General features: G+C 39.3%; 1 protein-coding gene and 1 long non-coding RNA gene across 3 annotated transcripts in view; one reads left to right on the top strand and one right to left on the bottom strand.

Moving 5' to 3' along the window:
- Positions 1-24,893, bottom strand: part of EPS8 (epidermal growth factor receptor pathway substrate 8) — a 186,883-nt gene that overhangs the window by 1,479 nt on the left and 160,511 nt on the right. The window contains exons 16-21 of one of the 2 annotated variants that reach the window (XM_039244659.1): positions 21,693-21,820; positions 20,024-20,132; positions 19,004-19,147; positions 9,141-9,363; positions 2,556-2,736; positions 1,575-1,704 (exon numbers count right to left, since the gene is read on the bottom strand). In XM_039244659.1, the coding sequence (XP_039100590.1) occupies positions 1,575-1,704; positions 2,556-2,736; positions 9,141-9,363; positions 19,004-19,147; positions 20,024-20,132; positions 21,693-21,820 (915 nt within the window). Of the gene's footprint in view, positions 1-1,574; positions 1,705-2,555; positions 2,737-9,140; positions 9,364-19,003; positions 19,148-20,023; positions 20,133-21,692; positions 21,824-24,893 lie in introns of both variants that reach the window. The other variant, XM_039244658.1, reaches the window with a different exon arrangement.
- Positions 196-14,792, top strand: LOC120240069. Its single transcript, XR_005530577.1, has 3 exons — positions 196-339; positions 6,064-6,408; positions 14,675-14,792. It is a non-coding gene; the product is annotated as an uncharacterized LOC120240069 (long non-coding RNA).

Raw genomic sequence — 24,893 nt, forward strand, 5'->3', positions numbered from 1 at the left:
TCATTCACTATGCCTTTTACCTGAACATGATAAAGATAACTCAATAATGTATGCGGAATGCTCCAGATTCCCTGGGAGAAAGAAAATGTGTGCACGATAAGCACGATAAGATGGTGAATTATCAAAGAATCCTCTTAAGTCAAGCAAGATGTTCATATGCCTTTAGGGGATTCTAAATGAGGCTCAGAGACTGTGCTCAGAATACACCAAGTTCCCTTCAGAATCCACGAAGGTTCTGACCCTCTGACATCATGTCAACTCTCCTTGTCAGGCCCTACCTATGATCCCTGGGCACCCTCCTTATTCTGCTCTCATCAATGGAAGTTTCCAGCAACCCAGGTGAGTCCTGTAAAAGATGGACTAAATGCAGAAGGGTGTAATGGGAAGGCGGTTGAGGAAGATGAAGAACCTCAGGTAGTCAGTCTGCCTCAGTTCACATCCAGAGGAACAGAAGCAAGAGACCAAGAGGAAACGGGGGTTGAGGACAAAGTATAGGCAGTCTGGAACAAAGGAATTCGGGAACTCTGGACCTTTCTATCATACTCTTAAGAAGTAATTTTATATACTCTCAATAAAATTAAAATATGTAATGGTAAAAAAAAAAAAAAAACCTGCCTCAGAAAAAATATAATTCTTATTCATATTCAATAGAAAGAAGGCCTAATATAGAACACCCCAGAGATTCACCTAATAGGGAACTCCCAAGATCATTACCGTAGGAAACATTGCCAAGGAAATCAAATTTCTCCTAAGAGTGGTTACAGGGTTGCATGCATGAAGCTATTTCACTCTGACTTATTTAACTGTTGAATTTAGATGATACACCTGCTAGAGAGAATTATGTATCAATTTTACACCAAAGCCAATGTCCTTTCATCTGAGTCCAAGTATAATTTTGTGAAAGCCATTAAGAGCTGTGAGATAGAACAGTTTGAAACTACTACCCTCACACAGCCCATTTTGAGAAGAGTAGCACACTGGAAGCTTAAGGGTATTCAATCTAGAAAATGTTCACTCTCTTCCTTTCCTACACACAGCTAGGACTAAATAAGTTGTCTTCGCCACTATTTTCAGTGACCCCTACCCAGTATTGTCCCTCTGATTCTTCAGATGCATGACAAGACCTACGACACAAAGCCAGGGTTTTAAGACTATATAACTACTAACCTTCCAGAATCCTCCAAACTAAATATCAAGAACAGGCAAAAGACTTCTGGCCTCTTAAGGCATTACTCACTCAGAAGTGAATGTCCACTACTGTGTCGAAATTTAAATTCCTAGAGATGTAGTTGATGCATATGAAATGAGCGCATCAGGCTTTTCATTTAATGTCCCAAAGTATATGCTCCAAGCTTCATGTTATAGGAGCATTTATGATAAATCAGTCTTCCTGCAAATGGTCACTGATGGTCTCCAGTGGTAAATTATAAAAGCTCAGTCAAATTTAATTCGGCTCTCTGTGAGCGGGAAACTGACCAACGTGGACCTCAAGGGCTGAGTTCAGAGCTTTCAATCTGCAGACCACCCTCCTGATTCATGCAGGAAAAACACCACCCTGGGTTGACAAGTCTTACCTCTAGCGCAGCTTTTTGTACGGTGATTTGGCTAAAGACTCTGGACCCTTCAGGGCAGACTGTCCTCAGTTCGTCTTTATTGAGAGAGAAAAGCTGTGCGCCGTTTAATACTCCAAGACTATTGACAGTCCTGAAAAACACAGGAGAAAAAGAAATGCAGCGTTCAAAACACGATCATTCTGGTCCTGCTCTTACCTGTCTTTCCCAAGTGTTCCCGTACAATGAAACTCTTAGAAAATGGTACTTCGGTACTTAATAGGGCACTGACCAGGGACTTCCTTGACGATGACCCCGAGGCTATATAAGATGATCGTGAAGTATTTAGAATCACTATTGTTGAGTACCAAGTCGCTGAAATAGGGTGCTTCATAGGCGGAACAGATAACTTTGTAGCAACCAGGCAGCTAACCAGTGTATCCCATTTTTCACTCATGTTGGGTATGTAGGTTTATAATATCAAATTTCCCTTGAACATGTGTTATTGAAATAGTTCACTGTATCAAATACACATAAATGTAGATAAACAGAATCTTTACCATGGGTTCACTAAGGGAAAAGCCCTTTTAGGCTATAATCTATGATGGGTAATGTATCTATTTTTTATTTGGCTGAGAATCTATATTTTGCCGTAGAAAAAGATATGTCCGTCACCGTCTGGGGGGTCTAGCGGAGACCTTAGTCCTACCCTGTGTAACCTGGTGTGGGGGAAGGGAAGCTACCTCCTCAAAGCTACTGACAGTCTGCTTCAAGGACCAATGGTAAGCAGGCACCATCACCTAGAAAATAGAGCACCACCGAATTATAGTGATTATAGTATAGACTTTTAGCTGTAAATACCCATAGTTATTTCCTGAGCAGGGAACACATGCAGTCTGGGCTCCCTAAATTTTTAAAGAGTCACTTGCGGCATCTTAGCGACCAAACCGAAAAGAAGGCAGATTTTTACACACAGCAGCGTAAAGTATTCCCACAGAGACTTACACGGCGCTGAACCCCTTTGACTGTAACCACGTCTTCACGTCCTCTGGCGTGGAGTCATAAGTGATATTGACGACCGGCACGGTCTGCCGTGGCGCGTGGAACCTCTTCTGCGCGGCACTCCGACCGATGGTGAGTCTGTGGATGAGCTCGTCCTGCACTTCCTCCATCTGAGATTTCCTTCCTAGGCACCAGCACAGAGTAGGTTATTTCTGAAAACCGCTAACAGGTGTCACTCTCTCTAGAGCCCAATGCCAAAAATCCTTGGACTCCAAGCGGACTTACAATCTACTGTTCCTATCATCTTTCGTCACTTTCATCCTCACCCGGTCCAAAGTCCACGATCAATTATTAAAATCGCTCCTTGGCTCTTCTCTCTCTTCGTTGTACTCGTTGGGCAAAACCCCACCCCTTGTTAACGCTCACTTTCTGCTTATTCTGTGCCTGCACCTGCACACTGAGTATAATACAACAGGGCTGAAGGATCTCATGTTAAATTCATGAATATGAACCTCAACCAGGCTTTTAATGTTTCCTGACAATCTTACCGCATTTCCGTAGGGCCCTGGTCTCAAGTGGGGGAAACGTGACCCCAGGGACATTCTGGCAATGGCTGGAGACACTTGTGGATGGCACAATTCGAGGGGAGGAGGAGACAGGATGCAACTATCCTGGAGTCGGTAGAGGCCCGAGATGCACAGACCATTCTACAGTGTCCCTGTCAGTCTCCCACGGCAGAGAATGACCCAGTCCCGTGTCAGCAAGGTTGAGGATCTACCCTAGACCAAGTAACTGCCCCCTTAGACAAGTATTTGGTATCTTCTTTCTTTGCAAATTTCCAACACTCATTCCCCAATTCTCACCCTGAACTGATGACCTCACTGTCCTAATGTCAAATAAGTTATAAGAGAACCTCCATAAGTTCCCCCAGTGGTTCACCTACCAGCACTTTCCCCACGCACTCTTCTTTCCTTCCTCCCTCCCTCCGTCTCTTCCTTTCTCTCTTTCTCTCTCTCTCCCTATTACATTACGGATGAACTGTTTCCATGCTAAGGAAGAGCCACCCCTCAACATGTGCAATAGACCCCATGTCCTCTGCCTATTTATTTCATTTTTAATGTTTTATGTATATTTGAGAGAGAGAGAAAGAGAGAGAGAGAGAGAGAGGGAGGGAGGAAGGGAGAGGGAGAACACGAGTGAGGGCGGAGCAGAGACAGAGAGAGAGACGGAGACACAGAATCCAAAGCAGGTGCCAGGCTCTGAGCTGTCAGCACAGAGCCCGATGTGGGGCTCAAATTCACAAACTCTGAGATCATGACCTGAGCCTGCGCCAAAGTCAGACGCTTAACCAACTGAGCCATCCAGGTGCCCCTCTTCTGCTTAGTTAAATACTTGGACAGTAATTTCTCCTCTACTTATCCTAGGTTCTGCATTTTCCTTTCTTATTGGATCATTTCATCAGCATACAAACACACTACTATTTTGTTATTGTTCCTCTCCCCGAAATAAACATGCTCTTGAGCCCATGTCCCTCCCAGCTATTGCTCATTTCTCTGCCCCCCTTTGCACAAATTCCCCGCAAATTTGTCTGGACTAGCTGACTCCCATTCTTGTTCTCCAATTTTCTCTTGAATTCATTGTTAAAAAATAAGACTTCTAGCCCCGTCCCTCCGCTACATTTTGCTAAACTCCTATGGTCAATTCCCAGTCACTGTCTCACTTAACCTACCAGCAACATATGAAAAATACCCTAAATGCCGTCTTAAAATGTCTTAAATGCCTTAAAATGCCTTCTTCCTGTGGCCTCCAAAACACCACACTCACCTGATTTCCCTCCTGTCTCACTGGCCTCTCCTTCTCAGTATCCTTTCCTGATTCTTCTTATCTCCCCAGTAAGTAATGTTGACGTACCCCAGGGCATAATCCTTGGACTTCTCCTCTGGCTGAACTCACCCCATCAACGAGCAGTGTGCCCTTTAAAAGCTGATGACTGCCGAAATTATTTCTCCAGTCTAGACTGTCCCTCACGACTCTAGACCCATGTATGCCAACCACCTTCTTGATATATCCATTTGGATGTCTATTAGGTAGCTCAAATTTAACATGCCCAAATCTGAAAGGCTTCTCTTCTTCCCGAAGCTTGTTTTCATGTTACACTTCCCAACTTAGTTCATGGTAATTCTATTTTTTCAGTTCCTCTGGCAAAATGCCATGGAGCTACGCTCCACTCCCCTTTGTCTTCTATTACATCCAACCTATCAGCAAATTCTGTTAGTCCTCTCATCAAAACATATGAAAAATCTGACCGCTTGCTCCATTTTTTTCTGTGACCAGCTTGGTCTGAGCCACTGGACTATCTCCTGCCTTCCTTCTATTCTCTACCACGGCACCCTGTGCTCTTCATTCGGTTTTCAGTACAGCAGCTAAAATGACCTTTGTAAAATATAAGTCAGATATTGCAACTCTTCTGCTCCAAACCTTTCCAAGAAATAAAATTACTCCCAGTGAAAGGTCTCAGAGGACCACTTCCTGAGGTGACTCCACTGTCTCCGTGCAGCCCTCTGCTCTCGCTCACAATGGCCTCCTTGAGGCTCTTCAAATTTAGGGGCCTCTGCCTGGAATGCTTTTCCCCCACAAATCCACTCGGTTCATTCTTCCCCTCCCTCAGATTTCCCCTATTTAAAATGGCAACCCCCTTCCCAACAGCACTTCCCATCCACGTGGCTGTATTATTCTACAAAACCGCTTACCCCTTTCTAATATTCCTCGTCAACTCAATCACTTATGTATCCATTTCCTTTCATCAAAGTACATGCCTGAAGAGAAAAGGGATGTTTGCCTGCTTTGTTTGCTTTGCCTGAAACACCTGGAACCGTGTAGGGATTCAGTAAATGCTCACTGAACAAATGAATGACTGAGGCGTTCTGCTGACTTTTTCACTAAGTGAGACTTTGAAAAGCATCATATACAAACTCCTAAATTAAACAGCTGAGAAAACAGAGGTCAAAAGAGGAGAAATGATGTGTCGAATCGCACTGTTGTTAATTAGCAGAATTTAGACCGGATTTCCTGGCTTTCAGCTCATGGACGCTTTATGATCAAAGTCACTGAAACTACCTTTTATTAGGATACATGTTATCCCTCTCTACCACCCATTTTATGATTATGGGAAGGATGTGTATACACACTATCTTTATGAGAAAAATGGGGAAGAAATGAAGGTATAGGAAAGGGAATAATGTATTTGTGTATTTAAAAACATTATAGATTATATTATATATATTACATATATATACATAATACATATATAGATAAATATATGCACACACAAATATAGGTACATTATTTGTATGATACCGTCAATGATTAAATACAAAGAACTGATATAATAATCCAGTTGACTAATTAACTTCGTAAGAGGCAATGACCTGGCCCATAAGGGAGCTTTTTGTGACACTGTTCTATGATCTTTTTTGTCTTTTTTCTTTTCCTTTTCTTTTTTATTTTCTAGCACACAACAAACCAGACTAACTTTACACCTTGTTCTGAAACAACACTTCTGATTTACAGAAGATTAAACCCAAATAAAAGGACTAACATTTCAAAGGAAGTAGAAGAAATGCAAAATAACTAAAGTGTTGGTTTCTTCACAAGTGAGAAGAGGATTGGGATGAGCACTGGGTGTCATATGGAAACCAACTTGACAATAAACTATTGAAAAAAAAGAGAGAAGAGGGGAACCTTTTTAAATCCTGCAATGAACCAATGTGAATAGCTTCTGCGACGTGTGGCTTCTGCGACGTGTGGCTCCGAACAGCCAGTCTGAATAGGCAACCACGGTTAACTTCTGCAAAGGGTGAGTCGCTCTGTCTCACCCCTGCTAGGTGCTACATTTTAAAAACAGGCGTGTTGACATTTTTCCTTGTGTACGGCTCCTTGGTAACTTTTTTTTGAGTGAGTATTCATTTTCCAGTTTCTTCTACTTTAATCTCAAGGCTAAGCAGTAAGCAGAGAATGTAGGAAGCATAAAAGCTTATTTGAGAGAAATCTGGCTATCGACAAATACACATTTCGGTGTGTCTGTCTGGATCTAAAAGACTGTTGAGAAGCCCCAACATTCATTCAGAAAAGAAACGTTCTCCAAAAATGTGCTCAGGAGAAAGCTTTCACAAAAATTATTCTTTCAGAAAAAGAAATACATTTATTTAATGTGAAACTATGCATCTGAGTGAGGTATCTTTAAAGAGAACTTTGTATTGATACATGCAACGTTTTGTTATTGTGAAGAAAAATGTACAGCTGTTAATTTGGGGAGAAAGGTTTATATTTTATATGCCAATGTCACCCTTACGAACAGCAGATTTGAAAGTGATGAGTCACAATTATCAGGAGAGTTCTCTATCTTGAAAGTATTCAAAGTATGCCTCTTTCCCACTAGGTTATTCTTAGTTTCTTAGACTAGGACAAAAAACAAACTGTCCCAGCCCACAGAGCGTTCCAAGGGGACCAGATGCTTATGGAGTCGGGCTTAGGCCTAGGAGGACGGCCACCGTGTCAAAGATCACGATGCTGACGTATCAAAGAAGAAAAGGGTTATAAACTTGTGGTGAAAATGAAAAAAGAATGTTCATTTCTCAGAGGAAAATTTTCCTTAGGGAAATCAATAAAAATATTTACAGAACTTTCTCATCTCAAAACTATGTCTTTAAGTGTCTTTGAAAAAAAGTAAAACCAATTTTTAAAAAATACACAAACATTCAAAAAACTTCATAACATATTACGCTTATATACACTGACATATTCTCGTACAGTTTTTGCAGCACAGTTCACCATTTCTCTAAAACTTCACTATTCCATTAGTTTTTTTTTCGTAGGGTTGGGATACGGATAATCAGCTTTACTTGGGGAAAGTAAGTAATGTATAAAAGTAGGCTAATGCTTACTGCGTTTAGCCAGAATTTCTAGAACTCAACAATAATATACATGTCATCTTTTAAATTTTTAAACAAAAATTATCAAGAATGACCACAACTGAATAGATGTGGGTCTGATTTACTGAAACAAGAAAAATGTAGGGTGAAAGTTGGAGGGAAGGATCCCGTCGTTTGGTTTTAAATCTAACCCTCTAATCTCAGCTTTAAAGTGAACAGTTCAATTCTTGTATCCGGATGGCAGAGCTGCGATTTGGTGTGGAGACAAATCTGGGAGTCATTCCTTCTCCAGCAATATGGACAGTATTGAAAGAAATGGAAATAGATTGATCACTTGCAGTAAGAATATGTTTCCATGGAGGGAAGATCCCAGAGCTGAGCCCTAGGAGAGCCCATGATGAAGATAAGACAGACATCCTTTATTCAGGTGCACACACACATGCATGGGCACACACAAGATGCCTTTTATATACTTTTATCATGTTCAGGGAATATCTTCCTGGCTCTAGTGTCCCGCAAATTTTTACATGTCAAGTATAGGTAAAGCAGAGTAACTTTACGATACTTATACAAACATACTATGGAAGATTAAATAATAAGAACACTTATTGTAGAAGTACCTTCAATTTTCAACTGATCTACACTGCTGCTTAACAGTGCTAATGAGGATAATCCAAAGTTTACCATGGTGTCTTTTCTCTTAGCTTTTAAAATCTGGTTTTCACAGAAACATTCATGTGAAAAATCAAACTTCAATTTATGAAAATATGAATTTGGAGTCTAAATCCAATGAAATCTGAATTTGGAGGGCAAATCTGAAACTGGAATTCCAAGTTGACGGTGTCAAGCTAATGTGAGTGTGCATGGGTCACAAATGTGAGGAAGAAGAGCAGGGACACCACGATTATGACACTGAGGTTGACAGCAGCAAGCACTGGCTGACTGCTTATTGTGGGTCATATTCGTCACATCAATCAGAGTTTTGCAACCTTAGCCACACTGGTATTTTGGACCAAATAATTCTGTTGCAGGGGGACTGAACTGTTCACTGTAGGATGTTGCTAAACACCCTTGGCTTCTACCCATTAGACGCCAGTAGCATCTACCCTACTGTGATGAAAACACATCTCCAGACAATACCAAATGTTCCCTTGTGGGGGGTGGATGCATAACCATCTCCGGATGAGAATGGCTGATCTAAATGCTTTAAATGTATTACTTCATTAAATCCTCACCATTATCCTATGACACAGATGCCATTATTCTCCCCCACTTTTCAGATACTGAAGTACAGAGAGGATTCTTAAATTGTTGAAGGTCACACGCCCATAAGTGGTGTTTCACTGTACAAACGCGAGTATGTCTGGCACCAGAGTCTGCATTCAACCACCACGATATACTGGACTATGCATAGACATGTATACAATACGATACAATAGAGAGTGCACAGAACTCCCAGTTTCTTAGAATTACCTGAAGGACAAGAAACTAGGTGAAAAGTCTTTGTAATCTATGAAATACCATGCAAGTAAAAGGACCACTTATTTACACTGAATGCTGTTTATACCAGTAGAACTAATCATACACATTATCTTACTTAGCAGTGCTTTTGATTCATGGAAGAAGCTGTATATTGTTGCCTCCCTGGGAAACTTACGGTCCATCGGAAGCTGTTTGTGTCTCTGGTTATCTCGCACAATACTGCCACCGCTGTCGCTGGAGCTGCTGTTCTGATGGGTTATGTTTGCCGGGACCTTTGGCACAGAAATGGGTGCTGGAGTAGAAGGAGGAAGGGGGACAGGAACCAGAGCAGGTGTTGGAGGAGGTGACGGAGCAGAGGGAGTGTCCACTGGTCTGGGACCATACTCCATCCTTTGTTTCTACAAAAAGACAAATAATCAGAGATTGCAAAAATATAAAACCTGGGCTACAAAAACAATTTATACTTTAACAGGACACTGTTGGCTATTTATTTGTAAACTTACCTGCAAATCCGTATCAAATCCATACACATACACACACGCATGCACACACACTCACACCCAATCCTATTTACTATAATGATCATTAAAAATCATTTTTTAAATATTCTACATATTTGTTCAAATTCAAAATGTAAGTTAAAAAGTTAAAAATATAACTAATAGCAAATAGTAGTATTAATAATAGTAATAAAGGTCAAAAAATAAAAATTGAACTTGGAATCCCACAACACCAGGGTACGGCAAAAGATTTCTGATTATTTTACAATTTGTATCAATATTAACCTCTAATTGCACTGGAAGTTTAAATGCCAATACCACAAAGCATTATTTACTCCTTGGTGTAAAAGTATGCTAGGTTAAATAATGTTTAATTCTGCTGTTTCCCATGTAGCTTGTTAAGAAAAAGGGTAATATCTCAGTAGATAAAACATCTCAGGACTATGTTTTACAATAACTAATTTTAAAATGCTGTTAATTTTTTCAGGCCTTGACACTCTCTGCCATCATTTTAATATTAGCTTATTGAAATCAGAAATTTTCCTTGTTAAACAGGAATGCTGTGGGGTAAAATGTGGTGAGGGTAATGGTGTGGTCTTTAAATGTTTATGACTGCAACTAGAAAACATATTAAAAACAGTCCATGTGGGGATTTGTATTAAAAAAAGGTGAATGTGTTAAAAAACACAGTAACAGGGGCGCCTGGGTGGCTCAGTCAGTTAAGCATCCAACTTTGGCTCAGGTCATGATCTCACAGTTCATGGGTTCGAGCCCTGTATCGTACTCTGTGCTGACAGCTCAGAGCCTGGAGTTTGCTTTGGGTTCTATGTGTGTGTCTCTCTCTGCCCCTCCCCTGCTCACACTCTGTCCTTCTCTCTCAAAAATAAACAAACATTAAAAATTTTTTAAGAAATAAAATACACAATAACTTTCAGTAATTTTTAAATCATGACTGTTAGGCTATTAGAAAACTTTATTTATGTATATTCCCTATTAAAGTACAAAGGAGAATTAAAACTTTAAACAAAATAATCTTAACTAATAGATAACTGCAATATAACAAATTCCAAATTCTCAAAAGGCAGTATTTGGGTGCTTTTGCTTTTTGTGTTGTTTTGTAAAATCACAGATACGGAACAGTGGTGTATCATTTATGTAAAGCTTAGATACTGCAATGGCATGATTTTAAGTATGCCACAATTCAAGATTAGCAGAAAAAATGCAAAAAAGTAGGCCTTTTGGTAATCTGGTCTTTTGGTTACAACAGTATGTACTTTTAATTCCTAAATTGGCCCAAATATAAGGTGGTATTGATTTTAAAAGAAGCCTCCCCAATTTCCACAGAGATGAAAAACATAAAAATACACAACACACACTGCTTTTAAATTACTAACAAAGAAAAAAAAAACCACCAAAAAAGCAAAAACAAAGAAACACACATCATCATAGTCGCCTTCACAGCAAATGAGTAGCACCTGTGGAAACCGGTGTGGGAAGAAACCCCGGTTCTTCTCTGCTGTTTCTTTAAAAGCTACCACTCACCAGCCAGTGGGGTGAAGAAGGTGGGAAGGGTATTAGGCAGAAATGAAAGCAGAACCGAAAGAAAGGTTGCAATGCTGCCAGCTATTGGGATATACAGAGAAGGGGAAGGAAGAAGGGAAGAAGGAGGGAAGGAATAGAGGGCAAGATCCAAAGAGCGTGCCATGAAGTTAGATGGGACAGGGAGTCAGATGGGACAGGAAGTTAGATGGCACAGGAAGTTAGATTAGAAAGAGAGAGCCTGCTGACCCCTTCGGCATTGGAGGCTTAAAAACATTCCTGATACATTCAACAACAGAGTTTACTTTATTATTATTATTCCCCATAAAAAATATTCTCTATATTTGGGCCAATAAGATACTTAAAAGCAACCAAAATACAGCAAGTATCACCAAAATGTTATACTTAGCACACACCAAAGTCCTCTGATAAATGTATAAGTAATGTTCCCTTGACAAGAATATCCTCTGCATATCATTTCATAAAGGGTCAGTGAATTCTCACGTTAGGGTCTCAAAAGTGTCAGTTTAAATTATTGTTTTTAAAGACTCAACAAACAAACAAAAATGCTACAGCCCTGCATTCCAGGATGTGATTCATATTTTCTGCTTTCATAAAAACAAGAGCAGCTAGTGTTCTGCAATCCGCCGAATAATACTGTGAAATGGGATGTGCTGCACGTTACCGGCAGAGTCGAGTCTGGAGACAGGCTCGCCAAAGCTCCTGCCTCACCTCATTCACCTGTCCCTGCCGCATAATGCAACCTTATCAGTCCCAGCTAACAGAATAATAGGCTTAAAATACATGTGGTTGATTAAAGAGAAACCGTATGAAGACTTGTCATGAATTTCCTTGCATATTTTCCCCTTTTCTTGATCCTTTCTTCCTGCCTCCTGTCTCCAGCCTATGGCATGAAGAGGGGCAGAAGTGTTTCCTCAAACCACCAGAACCTGCTCTGAAACAGCCACCAGGGCAGTGTTTCTGTGGAAGCCAACTCCTCACTCTTGGTGCGGAGGAAACTGAGCATCGGTACGGCCTCTTGAAATCACTTCTCTGGGTCCCTCCCAATCTCCTTTACCCACCACCCAGTTACTGCCCTTTCCTTCGTTACTTCTGTCTCTTGGTTGTTTTCGGTTGGAGGAAGATCCAAATTGATGGCTCCTCAACTTCCAGGAAGTCTTGGAGAGCAGAACCGTACCCTGCACCTTCTTCTCCTGAACCAAGCACTGAAGCTCTGAATAAATCCTGACTCTGACAACTCTTGACCAAACTCTTCCAGTATGAGCACTGGAAGTCCCACGTCCCTAAAACTCCTCACTTGTGAGCAAACCGGCATGACTGGTCACCTTGAGGTAGTGACTCTACCTCTCCATAGTGACTGTCACCATCCTAACTCTTGCCTTTTATCTCCCACAAATATATTTAAAGCTCTGTTTAAATCAAAATCTCTCTCTCCCTGTCTTCTCTTTCTCTGAAAGGAGTCAGAATGACTAGACCCCATGGCAAATTTACTTTCTTATTGATAATTAAGTCAGAATGAGTCACTTTTCACTGAAGCTGAAATTCTCCAGGAGTAAAGACAGTTATTTAGAGATAAGCTCCTAATTCATGTAAGAGATGGCTTCAGGGGGGAAGTTATGCAAGCAAGCCCAACCAAGCCATTGAAATTGAACTGTTCTTAAAAATTTAACCTACACATTTTTCCTCTAAACTTGGTCTCTTTGGAACTGTGCAGTGAAAAAAAAAGGCACAGCTGGAACTGTGTTTGGAGGGTGTTAAGTCCAGAAATTGAATCCAAAAATGCTATTAGAAAGAAGTGCCATGAGGGATCAAATGTGGGTTACCTCTGATAGCTCGCCAAGTAATTGCTATTAGGAAAATGGAGCAAATCACATCAAATGAGAAAATTAACACAGGAGATGGAACTAAAATAATATCACTTACAATTCACATCAAATATCAGAACACGTGAGCAAATTAGTTTTTGACAGTAAAATTACCTGCCTACAAATCAACTAGTGAAGGTGCTTGTAAATATCTAATTAATTTCCATCATTCTTATCTAACAAAGGAAAACTATATAGAATCATGCTACAGTATAAACACTATAGAGTATTTCAGTAACTATTTGTATAGTATTGTGTTTTTAAAATATTTTAGGTTCATCTTATTCTTACAGCTTATAAAGAATACAATTAGTACACTAAACATAAGGTAATCTCTTTAAAAGCTGACTTTACAAAAGGAAATATGTATCATGGTGTGTTTTAGTGAGCTTTAGGTTTAAACTTGTAAGCAGTCTAAACAAAAGTTTGTTTTTCTGCACATGCATGTTGAGTTATCATTACTATATATAAATAGTAACCATATATAATCACCTATATCTATAAGATATATAGATATATATGGAGAGAGAGACGGAGAGAGACAGAGAAAGGGAGATGACTATTCAAATTATTCCAAGACGTATTTGGGAAAATGTCAACACATAAGGCAGAATAAAAAGTTAACATCCTTTTCTCAAAACCATGCCTCTAATAGATAAACAGAATGTTCTGAGATTACTTTTAAGAAACGCATTTTAAAGAACTGAATATTATCAGGAAGTTGGCCTACTGGAATGAATATGAAAACATCTTTAGTGAAATGGTCACTGTCTGTCCAGCAGTATCTGAACTTGAAAAACAGAGCATTCATAACATGGGGTGAAATTAGTGGTGCTAGTGGTTTAAAAGTCACAGGAAATATTTCCTTTCCTATTTTAGGGCTATTTAAATGTGCATAGAGAAAAAGACCACAAGTTTGTATCTAGACTGGATTGTGGAGATCATGAAGGTTACTGACCCCTTCCATTTCACAGCTGAGCAAACTGGGGCACAGAAAAATAAAATGCTTTCTTTAAGGTCACACAGCTAGTTAGTAACAGATTGGGGCTTTTTCTAAACCATCACCATATCTCTTGCTAGGAAACAGAGAAGACAGGAAATTTTCTGTTTAATTCACAGAACTGTAATCACCAGATATTCATAATTATCTGCACCTTGGTCTGGTAAGAATATCTATGATAATAATAAGTACGTAGATTTAATACTAAGTGAAAGACCTCTTTAGTGAAGCCTTGAGTACACCAGAAATAACAGGAGGGTGGGGTTAGTTTCTGCTCTCGTACACCATGAGGATCTACGGGGCAAAAAGATAATTCTAGTAGATGAACAGTCCTAGTGCCAGAGGTCTGGGAATCAAATCAAAAGATATATCACGAAACTTTATGTGGCAAGTAGGTGCCACATGGGGAGAAATCACCCTGGCTGTTGATCTTTTGTCGCTCAGCTAAAAAACAACAAAGTACTGGAAGGCTCTACAGCAAAATTTTTATCAAAAGTGTATCATTTATCTTCATTTCTTCATAATCTCTCATAAGCATCTACTTCCTTTTCCCTGTGTTTTCCATCAACCTTTTTTCGCTGTTCCATATCTTTTATAAATTCTGCATTACCTCACTCCCTTTTATTGTTAAAATTCTGTGGAACCCATGGGGGAAAGACGATAGGTGGGAATGGCTTGTCTTTACAGAGCTGTTAAAAATCACTCCAAATGTGAGGATATTAAATAACCTAGATTCTCAGGGACATCGGGTGGCAATTCAACACCTATTTACTTCTGTTGCCAGGTACCAGCATCCCTGCTATCAGAAGAGAATCTCCAACTGAAAGTGTGTGAACAACAGCAAGTATTGCTCTTGTGCCCTTCACCCGGGGACCGCCATTATTCTTGACAAGGAACACAGGGTATGAAACAGTAAGAGTCACAACTGTGCAGTTTTAAAACATTTGGTGACTTGTAGATGCCACATAGAACAGTTTATGTCTAACTCCCTTAGTCCCACCATTCACACAATGTCTACTTTCTAAGTAAATTATGTAGTTTGGATTACTTTCCTCAGAAGGATGTAAAAAAATGGAAGAACTGATGAAATCTAAGGAACTGATAGATAAGGTAAAAGTTCCATTCTGAGGATGGTGACTATCCAATTAACTTTTAGCGCAATGCCATGCATGGTAAAGCTATTCTGAGGAAATGTCTCTCAAGCCTTCATAGAGTAGAAACCACATGTGTGAGAAAACAATCTTTTCTAAGCACGATTCTCATTACTGATTGAGTGCGTCAGACCATGGGCTCCGAATCCAGAGTCTTGGGTCCCAATCCCAGCTTCATGCAGCTGTTAACTGTGGGTAACTTACTTTTCCATACCTTAGTTTCCTCATATATGAAATGTGCCTACTTCATAAGGTTGTGGGAATTAAATGAATCAGTATTTGTGATGTCCTTAAACAATGCCTGCACTCCGCATGAACACTGACCACTGGCCATTATCTACTGGATAATGGAGGGTAATACCATTGCTGTCTGTGCCTATGAAGGAAGCTTAAACAATTAACCATTAGGTATCATTCAGCGCTACAGTACAGGGATCTAAAATGTTTTTGCAAGAAGTTTCTTGGGCGCCTGGCTGGCTCAGTCAATTGAGCATCTGGCTTCGGTTCAGGTCATGATCTTATAGTTCATGGGTTCGGGCCCCGCATTGGGCTCTGTGCTGACAGCTCAGAGCCTGGAGCCTGCTTCAGATTCTGTGTCTCCTTCTCTCTCTGCCTCTCTCCTGCTTGTGCTCTGTCTCTCTCTCAAAAATAAATAAACATTAAAAAAAAAAAAGAAGTTGTTTCTTTAAATTCCTTCAAAATTTTGATCTCAATAGATGGAAGATACCAGGGGAAAAGTATGTCATCCATTTCTTTCTTTTTTTTTTTTAAATGTTTATTCATTTTTGAGAGAGAGAGACAGAGGTGTGGGGGGAGGGGGAGGTGGAGCTCGAACTCATGAACTGTGAGATCATGACCTGAGCAGAAGTTAGACACTTAACTTACTGAGCCACCCGGGAGCCCCTGTCATCCATTTCTGAGGAGAGAGAGGCCACTGGTAACCCTTCAAGCACCAAGGAGCAAAGCCATGGCAGATGGCTTGGTGATTCCAATTCCAGAGAGCAGGCTTTTATGGAGGCCCTTGCTCAGTGCTAGGCTTTCTCTCTTCCTTTCCATCAAATGCAAGATCCTGGCACTCGACAAATATTTGGGAGGTGAATAAGGAGATGAATAAGACACAGAGCTGCTTTTGATCTGTTTGTAATTGGTGGAGATCTCTTAGGCTAGAGGGCTGGGATCACTGGAATTATAAATATGTGGTATCTTTATTGCTGTTTCAAAACAAGCCACAGAGTTTTTCCTTAGCCATATTACATAAAGGTAACTGATAACACTGTTGTACAGACATAAAATGATTGGCATATATTTCCAAGGATGCTTTTGTCTTTTCCATCTTATTCTACCTAGTCATTGTGTGTGTATGTGTGTGTTACAAATGCTTTGAGAAAAGGAATTCTTTTAGAGTAGGATTTATGCTAGATAGCAGACTGTCAAACCAGCTTATTAAAATTTTACAAGATTTTGGTGGTTTTGTTGGGCTAAGCCCAAAGTTTTCAGGAGCTGTTAAAAAATAAACTCTTTTTACTATCTTTTAAAAGCAGGGCTTTTAACCTACACATACACACACACACACACACACACACACACAGCTTCTCTAGCGTTTCCACATATATCACTGTATCCAGAGCTGCATCCAGAAATTTTTAGAAGACAGTCAGAGAGTGTTGAAAAGTTTAAAAGGAACCAGCCCAAACAGGCAATTCCCACACATTTCTATTTACATAAAGTAGCAAAACAAACTCCTGAAACTTGTGAGCACTTAAAAAATTTCTTGGTTGTGCCAAAGTTGCCAAAAATATAAGATGAGGCTCTGTTCAAGAAAGGAGGAATAACATTTATGTCCTCAAAAAGTACTCTTCCCTACCTGCGATACGTATCAGTCTAGCTCCGGTTTTAAACAGCAGCAACCTTTACACAGAGAAGTCAACTTATGGCCCAAGCCAAGAATCAAGGAAAAGACAAGACTGAGCAGTAAACAGACAAAGGTAAAAGAGGACAAATTCCTTAGGAAATCTCTGGTGGGGGAAAATACTCAGAATTGATGTGATTCACAAGTTTGGGGTATTTTATTGGAGTTTGCTCATCCCTAGTAAGGAGGCGCACAAACACACACAAAACTTGGCTAATTTTTTTTAACTCTTGGCTCCCGCTCACAGGCAGCATCTAGAGAAGGTCTCTGTGAACAGTGTTTCTTACAGCTTATTACAAGTTAACTGTTAAAGACACTGCATAAGCTCCGAGGGTATACACTCCATCACGGTTTTAGGCATATATTTCAAGTATACACTCTTTAGCACTGTTTAAGGCATTTGGTCCAAATCTCTATAGGAAAGAAGGTCAGGCACGGGCACTTATACACCAGGCGGAAGCCTCTGTTATGTCAGGTAACCACATCTCAGTGTCAGAAAGGCACTTAGGAGAGAAAAAGGTATTCAAACTAAGTCAGAAAATTCACTTCAAAAATCCACAGGAAATGGAGTCGAAGATCATACCTTGAATAACTCAAACTCCTTCTTTGGCATCAACAGCTAATGACAAATGATGAACATAAATTAAGTACACAGTATGTATGCACGTCAGGCTAGCCGAAACAAGCACAGCAAACAGAATTTCCACCGCCCTCACCTTAAGTTATCAAGATACATACATTGTACACTAATTCTTTACTTTAAAAGTTTGCCTGGGGCGCCTGGGTAGCTCAGTCAGTTGAGTGTCCAAGTCCTGATTTCAGCTCGGGGTCATGGTCCCAGGGTTGTGGGACTGAGCCCCCTATCAGTCTCCACACTTGAGCGTGGAGCCTGCTTAAGAGTCTCTTTCTCCCCCTCTGCCCTCTCTCCTCTCTAAAATTAAAAAAAAAAAAAAAAAAGAAAAAAGTTTGCTTGACTCTTGGATTCTAATAAGGCCAAAAGCCACTCTGGATGAGTACAGGCCCTGTACTCAGTGTGAACGGTATGAGGGGCCATGAGTAATGAAATGAATGGTCCTGCAGCAGGGGTATGATTGCAATCCTACATGTGGACAATCTGTACCTTACAAGCCTGGGCCTGGCATGAACATCAACTATGTCACTGGATAGTGTGCGTAGCTTCTACTCAAATTCATGACATTACTGTGGGGTCAGGTGTGACTTTTTGCCGAAAACTCTGAAAATTAAAATAATTCTTCTTGGGGGCATGATACAGAAACCACCACAGGTCCACAGGCTACACATGGGGTGGTCCATCCATTCCGCCTCTGCTGGTAGACCGGACTCTAGAGATTCTGTCACAGGTCAAAAATCCCAACAGTTAAATAGTAAGTGGATTCAGATGTTAGGGTGAATGAGATACCAGAGTTAATGAAATCCTGAAAATGTAGCATGTGACTCAAAAATTATTTAATGATCAAGAAGAGAGGGCCTGATCTATCCACCCTATGTCATAAGTGTATTTTAATCTTAAAATCAAGAGAGGAACATTATAGTCCAACTGAATATTCATGTGTTGGTGTAAGGGGGTGGAGGGGAAGAGTGCAAGTTCAAGGTCAGGGGCAGAACATTTAAGAGAATGAGGGCAAAAGATGGTGAAGATGAGCCACCTTCCAATTGTCACGGTGCCTTCCTCTATGAAAAAGAAGCCACTGGATAGGAAGGCTATGAGCAAGAGCGAAGTGGCAGAAATACTGCTTCTCCAAAGGTCAGAAGTGCTATAGGATGGGAAAAAAGAGAAACAGGCACTTACTGGTAAACATTTTAGGCACTTTCCTAAAGTAATAAATCAGAAAAAAAATGTGTATATGTAATTGTTCCCTATATCTTTCACCATTGCTCCCCAATTACCCTAGGGGGGAAAAAACTATACAAATTGTACAACAAATTAAGTCTCAAAACAATGAATACACAAAAAGTATTAAATCCCATTTTAGAGTGCTGAATTTGAAAGTTTATAAAAAGTTAAATTTTGCTAAAAAATCGCAATAAATACCTGTATGGTATGTGTGTATGGTGGATCAGCACGCCCTAATCCGGATTCTGGAGGTCTCACAATATCCAAAATGTTATTTGGGACAAATCCAGAGTCTCCACTTGCATTTCGAACTTTCCACCATTGTTTTCTATCATCGAGGATCTGTCATCATGCAAAAAAATAAAGGCATCATTCCATACCAAAACCAATCTATGAAAGAAGTTCAATTTTTATTCTTTAGACCAAGAAACTCTTTTCACTTCTAATAAGCTGAATTGTGCATTGAATGATTCTTAGGAGTTAAAATAATTATAATTACCAGTATAGAACAAACAGGTATGGAACCACTATTGTGAACATACTTGAGGTCCTTATTACCTGCTAAAAATGCTTGACTATTTGCATTATCTGAAATACTTAAAGATGACTAAGATGACTTGCTTGGAAAGGTCTTTTTTCTACATCCATCTTTCAAACAGGAAGGAAAAGTATGAAACCATTCTTTATTATAAAAACTACTGTGACTACTGCACATTATATATTAAAGAAGAGGAACTCTCAGTTATGATCTAAGAAATGGATTTGGCAGTCATGGTAGAGGATTCCCAGGATGAAAAGCTTACCCACTGATGAATAGATTTTTGCAAGGGGAGTAGGACAGGAAGAAGGACATGTTCTCTCTTTTTAAAATACTATGATGTATCTACATAACCAGCCTTGATTCCAAAATGGATAAAGCCCAGAAGAAGAAAAGAGGACAAAGTAAGCCAAGAAATCCAACCTCTGTCCTCCCCCACATCCGTTTCTCACCCTCTCCCCCAGACAAAACCCAGCAAACAAAATAGAAGATAAAGCAGCTCCCTCTCCTATAGACATAGGCATCTATAACATGCTTTTATCCTGGATAAAATAAAACAACACTGACCTTTGAATTTCTTTAAGGAAGGCTTAGATATATACCAAAATACAAAATGAAATATGCTGTATACATTATACAAGATAAATCCACTTTATGAAGCATATACAAAATTCTATTACCTCTAAAATATCATCTTTTAGAACTGAGAGCTCACTGTTGTTCCTTGCCATGAAGTCATACTTGGATTTGGCATATTTCTTGGGTTGTGCTTTCAGTGGATCATAATTTCTATAAAAAGAAAGAGAAATTATCATTTAGTGAGCTCTTCCTAAAGGCTGAAAACAGAAGTAAGACATTAAAGAAAGTCAATGCCAGTTCCTACCAGGAAACATTCTGACAAATTATTTCAATAGTAGTTTAGTTTACTATATTTCACAGAATATGAGAACTGAACAAAATGTTGGAGTTAATACTATTAATATGAGCAAACTATGACTACAGCAAAAATAAATAATGCAGAATCATAAGGTTAGTGGATATTAAGCCAAATATAGACTACAAATCTATGAATTCTTTCTCAAAAATAAAACAAACATCAAAAAATTAAAAAAAAAAAACTTATTTCATATGTTGGCATTTTCAAAATGTATTATTCACTGCCGATTTTATATTCCATATAATATGTTACTGGTGTCCTTTGAGTAATACCTGTAAAATTTCCACACCAGTTACTTACATATTACCTCTATTATCATTCCTAACAAAAATAAAAAATTTTAAATTCTACCTTTTTTAGATTCTATTAAGAAAAGAGTATACCACGGGGCGCCTGCGTGGCTCAGTCGGTTAGGCGTCTGACTCTTGGCTTTGGCCTAGGTCATGATCTCTTGGCTTGTGTGTCTGATCCCTGCCTTGGGCTCTAAGCTGATGGCGCAGAGCCTGCTTGCGATTCTCTCTCTCTCTCCATCTCTGCTCGTGCTCTATCTCCCTCTCAAAATAAATAAAATGAACATTAAAAACATTTTTCAAAGAAAAGAGTATATTGAAAAGAAGTAAAGGGAATGCCACCCTGTGGTGAGAGAGGCGCTGTGGTAGGAAGGTACCAGGGCAAACTTTCAGCCCCACTTCATCTGAACGAGCACCCTTCCATACCCTTTTTCACCCTCTTCCTTCTGTTTTGCACACGGGTTGGCCACAACCCTCCTTTGCAGACGCTAGAAAACAAGACTGAAGAAGGGAAGCTTCTCCAGTGCCATTACTTCTCCCCGATCTCAAGTCTCCACCTCTGCCCACGCTGAATTGTTTTTCAAGAGCAAAACTAAGGGGAAATAAATCTAAAACTGAAAAGTGAAAATAAAATACAGTAAGATGAAATGGTAAGAATGGCAAATAAGGCACTGACTCCTTCTTCTAAGTATTTAGTTTATATTTAGAAATAGTTCTATCTAAAGGCAGTTTTGTTTTTGTTGGGAGGAAAGATGGAAATGGTTTCCTTTAAAAGAAAGATCCTTAGAGACCATCTGGTATAAACTAGGGGAGAGTTTCAAAAACAATTCTTTCTTCTTAATTCACAGATTTTGTCAGAGCACCTTTTTAAAAACGGAAAGTCATCCAAAGGCATTTGCTCTAAATTAGAGTTATAGGCTGGAGGTTTTCCAGTTAGAATTATAGACCAGAGGCTTTCTTTATCAAAGCCAACTCTAAAAAGGAATGACTGAAACTTTATCAAACAATTAACAGATGGAAAGTTTAAAAAAGTAGTGAACAAAGCAGACACCGGGACCTCTACTTGCACTAAATCAGAGACGGTTATCCTCAGCTCTCCAAATGGCGTCCATGAAATCTTACCTATCTGCATGGCGACTAGGAGTTGGCTTAAAAGCCACAGCGGCTTCCCCTTGGTCCACATGGGGTCCTCTTGTGTACATGTTATTGAATGCATACCCATCAGGTGGAGGATACTCTGATACACTGGACTGCTGAAAGGCAGAGAATGAGAAATTAAAGAATTGCTAAGACTATCTGAATGACCACTGACGTCAGTGAACAAAACCCTCCATTATACTATGATCAGTTTCATTTTCCAGTGATTAACCATTACTAACAAATTATGAAATGGGGGTGATACATTATTTTGATCAAAAACCTATTTATAAGAGGAAAAGTCATTAGTACAAAACCTAAATCTTAATTCTAAAAAATAGCCGGGTATACAAACGATACATTCTTTTCTCAGGAATTCCATTAAAGGTGATTTTGGTATTAGGGAGACATTAACAATTTATATAAAATAAATTGGTTTTAAAACAACAATAAAACTCTTCCCCCTTGCTCTCTGAGTTTAAGGAACAGACCTTTACCACTCTAACAAAGTAAATGTCACATGAAAATCATCTAAACTCTGTGTATTAAAATTATAGCACCCTCTCATTTTTTAAATGTACACAGTCACTATTTTTTTTTTTTAATGGCAGCACTCTTATCAGATTTACAATTGAGGAAAATACAGAAAGGCAGAAACATACTGATCTTGAGAGTCAGCAGTCCAGGGTAAGATAATGCTGGAGTAATTTCTTTTTTTATATTTAAGACAATTCTCACATGAGCCTACTAGGTGCTACCAGAAGGGGGAGCTGAGGTCTATGGGTGCCAGTGAGCACCATGGTTTGAAAGCTATGAGGAAAAAACAAGGAAAGAAAGACCAAAAAAATAAGTAAATAAAAATATTTTCAAAATTCATATAAAGATTTTTAACTCTTTCTTTATGGGAAATGAGTACAGGAGATGCACAACAGACCTTGAAGCAATGGAAGTGTTTGGCTATTGAATGTGTTTATGAACTCACTGGGACAGAATATTTGAAACTGGAAATGTCTTAGAGAAGTGTTGGATACATGTTTACTACAGTTCATCCTAATGACAGAGTTGGCTGGAGAGGGATAAACACAGACAGAGTGGGTGGGGTTTCTTGAATGGACTAGTGTGGATGTCAAAATGCTCACATTATACTACCCCTCTGGAATATATTTCACTGGAATACACTGACTGCATATAACATACAAAGAAGCAATTCTTATCATTTAAATACCTTAGCTTGAATCATCAACAAAATTAAAAGGTAACTTACAGACTCAGAGAAAATATCTGCAAATCATATATATAATAAGGACTAAAAGTCCAAAATATATAAAGAACTCATAGCTCAAGAGCAAAAACAAAAACCAAAAAACCCAACCAACCACCAACCAAGCACAAACAAATAAAAAACCCAGTCCAATTAAAAAAATGGACAGAGCAACTGAACAGACATCCTTCCAGAGGAGGAGTACAAAATGGCCAACAGGTACATGAAAAGGTTCTCAACATCTCTAATCATCAAGGAAATGTAAATCGGAATCACAATGAGATGTCACCTCACATCTGTTAGGATGGGTATCATCAAAAAGACAAGAGATAATAACTATTGGTGAGAATTGTGGGGGAAAAAAGGAAACCCCTGTACACTGTTGGTGGGAATGTAAATTGGTGCAGCGGCTACAGAAAACAGTATGGAGGCTTCTCAAAAAATGAGAAACAGAACTATCATACTGTTCACTAGTTTCACCACTGGGTTTAACACTACAGGAAATGAAATTAGGAACTTGAAGAGGTATCCACATCCTCATGTTCACTGCAGCATTGTTCACAGTAGGGAAGCAACCTAAATGCCCATTAACAGATGAACGGATACAGATGTGGTATAGATATACAACGGAGTATTACTCAGCTACGCGAAAGAAGGAAATCTTGTTGTGTGCGACAGACAACACGGATGGACTTTGAAAGCATTCTGCTAAATGAAATAAGCCAAACAGAAAAAGACAAATACTGAATGATAGCACTTATATGTGAAATCCATAAAAAGAAAAAACAAAGTCAAATTCATAGACACAGAGTAGAAAAGTCGTTACCAAGGGCTGGGGGAAACAGGGAGAAGTTGGTAAAGGGGTAGAAACAGCTGTAAGTGAATAAAGTCTGAAGATCTAATGTAAAACACGGTGAAAACAGCTGATAACACTATAGGGTATAATTGAAATCTGCCAAGAGAGTAGAACTTAAATGTTCTCACCAAAAGATGAAAAAAGGGAAGTATGTGAGGTGACAGATGTGTCAATGTGCTAATTAACGAGATGGGGGAGTCCTTTTACAATGTGTATCTAATCACCAGATGAACACCTTAAGTATCTTAGGATTTTCAATTATATACCTCAATAAAGCTGAAATTAAAAATAAAATAAGTAAGTAGCTTAATTAATTCGGTTTCTCATTTCCCTGGTTGAGAGCAGAGGCACTAGATGGTTAGGCAGTTTCATATGAAAGACTGCTATGAAGGGCGAAGTGCAGGAACCTGGTAGAATCACCCTCACCTTTGGCTAACTCTGAACAGAACAGAGTGAGGTCAGCCAGCGTGAGATCACTGGGTCCTGACAGTGACTGGGAATGTTGGGAGGGAGGAGAGAAATGATGACAAATGACTAACCGTGATGACTACACACACAACCTCATCAAGGGCTGTTGCCAGTTCAGAGGAAGTAAAGAAGCTGAGTACTGTTACCCATACTTGACACCCCACGTCACCTATGCCTTTCGATTCTAAACAGAGCCACCAGATCCTGAATCATCCAAGTCTTGTCCTGAATGCATTTATTTTAGTAGCAATAAAATATAATAAAGTTCCTCTTCTAGGGATGATTGCATTTTTATGTATTTTAAATCACCATTACTTGGCCTCTTTTCCAGCAAATTCTTAAGGCATCAATTCTCCTAAAAGAGCTAGCAGGCACTTTTCATTTCATTTCTTTAAAACCTCAGAATAAGTACTTAAGCCATAAAATGGTACACAGTTTACAACAGGAAAGTGATAACTCATTATAAGGAAAGATTCTCAATAATTCTTCCTTTGAAATTACTTATTCAGTGAGAGTACACAACTTTTACCCCAGGAGCCCAGAACACATTACTCTCTCTTTAAATACACAAACTGAAAAAGAACTCACAGAAGTGAATTTC

Source organism: Hyaena hyaena, unplaced genomic scaffold, assembly GCF_003009895.1.
Source record: "Hyaena hyaena isolate Hyena2069 unplaced genomic scaffold, ASM300989v1 scaffold_247, whole genome shotgun sequence".
Taxonomy (NCBI): Eukaryota; Metazoa; Chordata; class Mammalia; order Carnivora; family Hyaenidae; genus Hyaena; species Hyaena hyaena.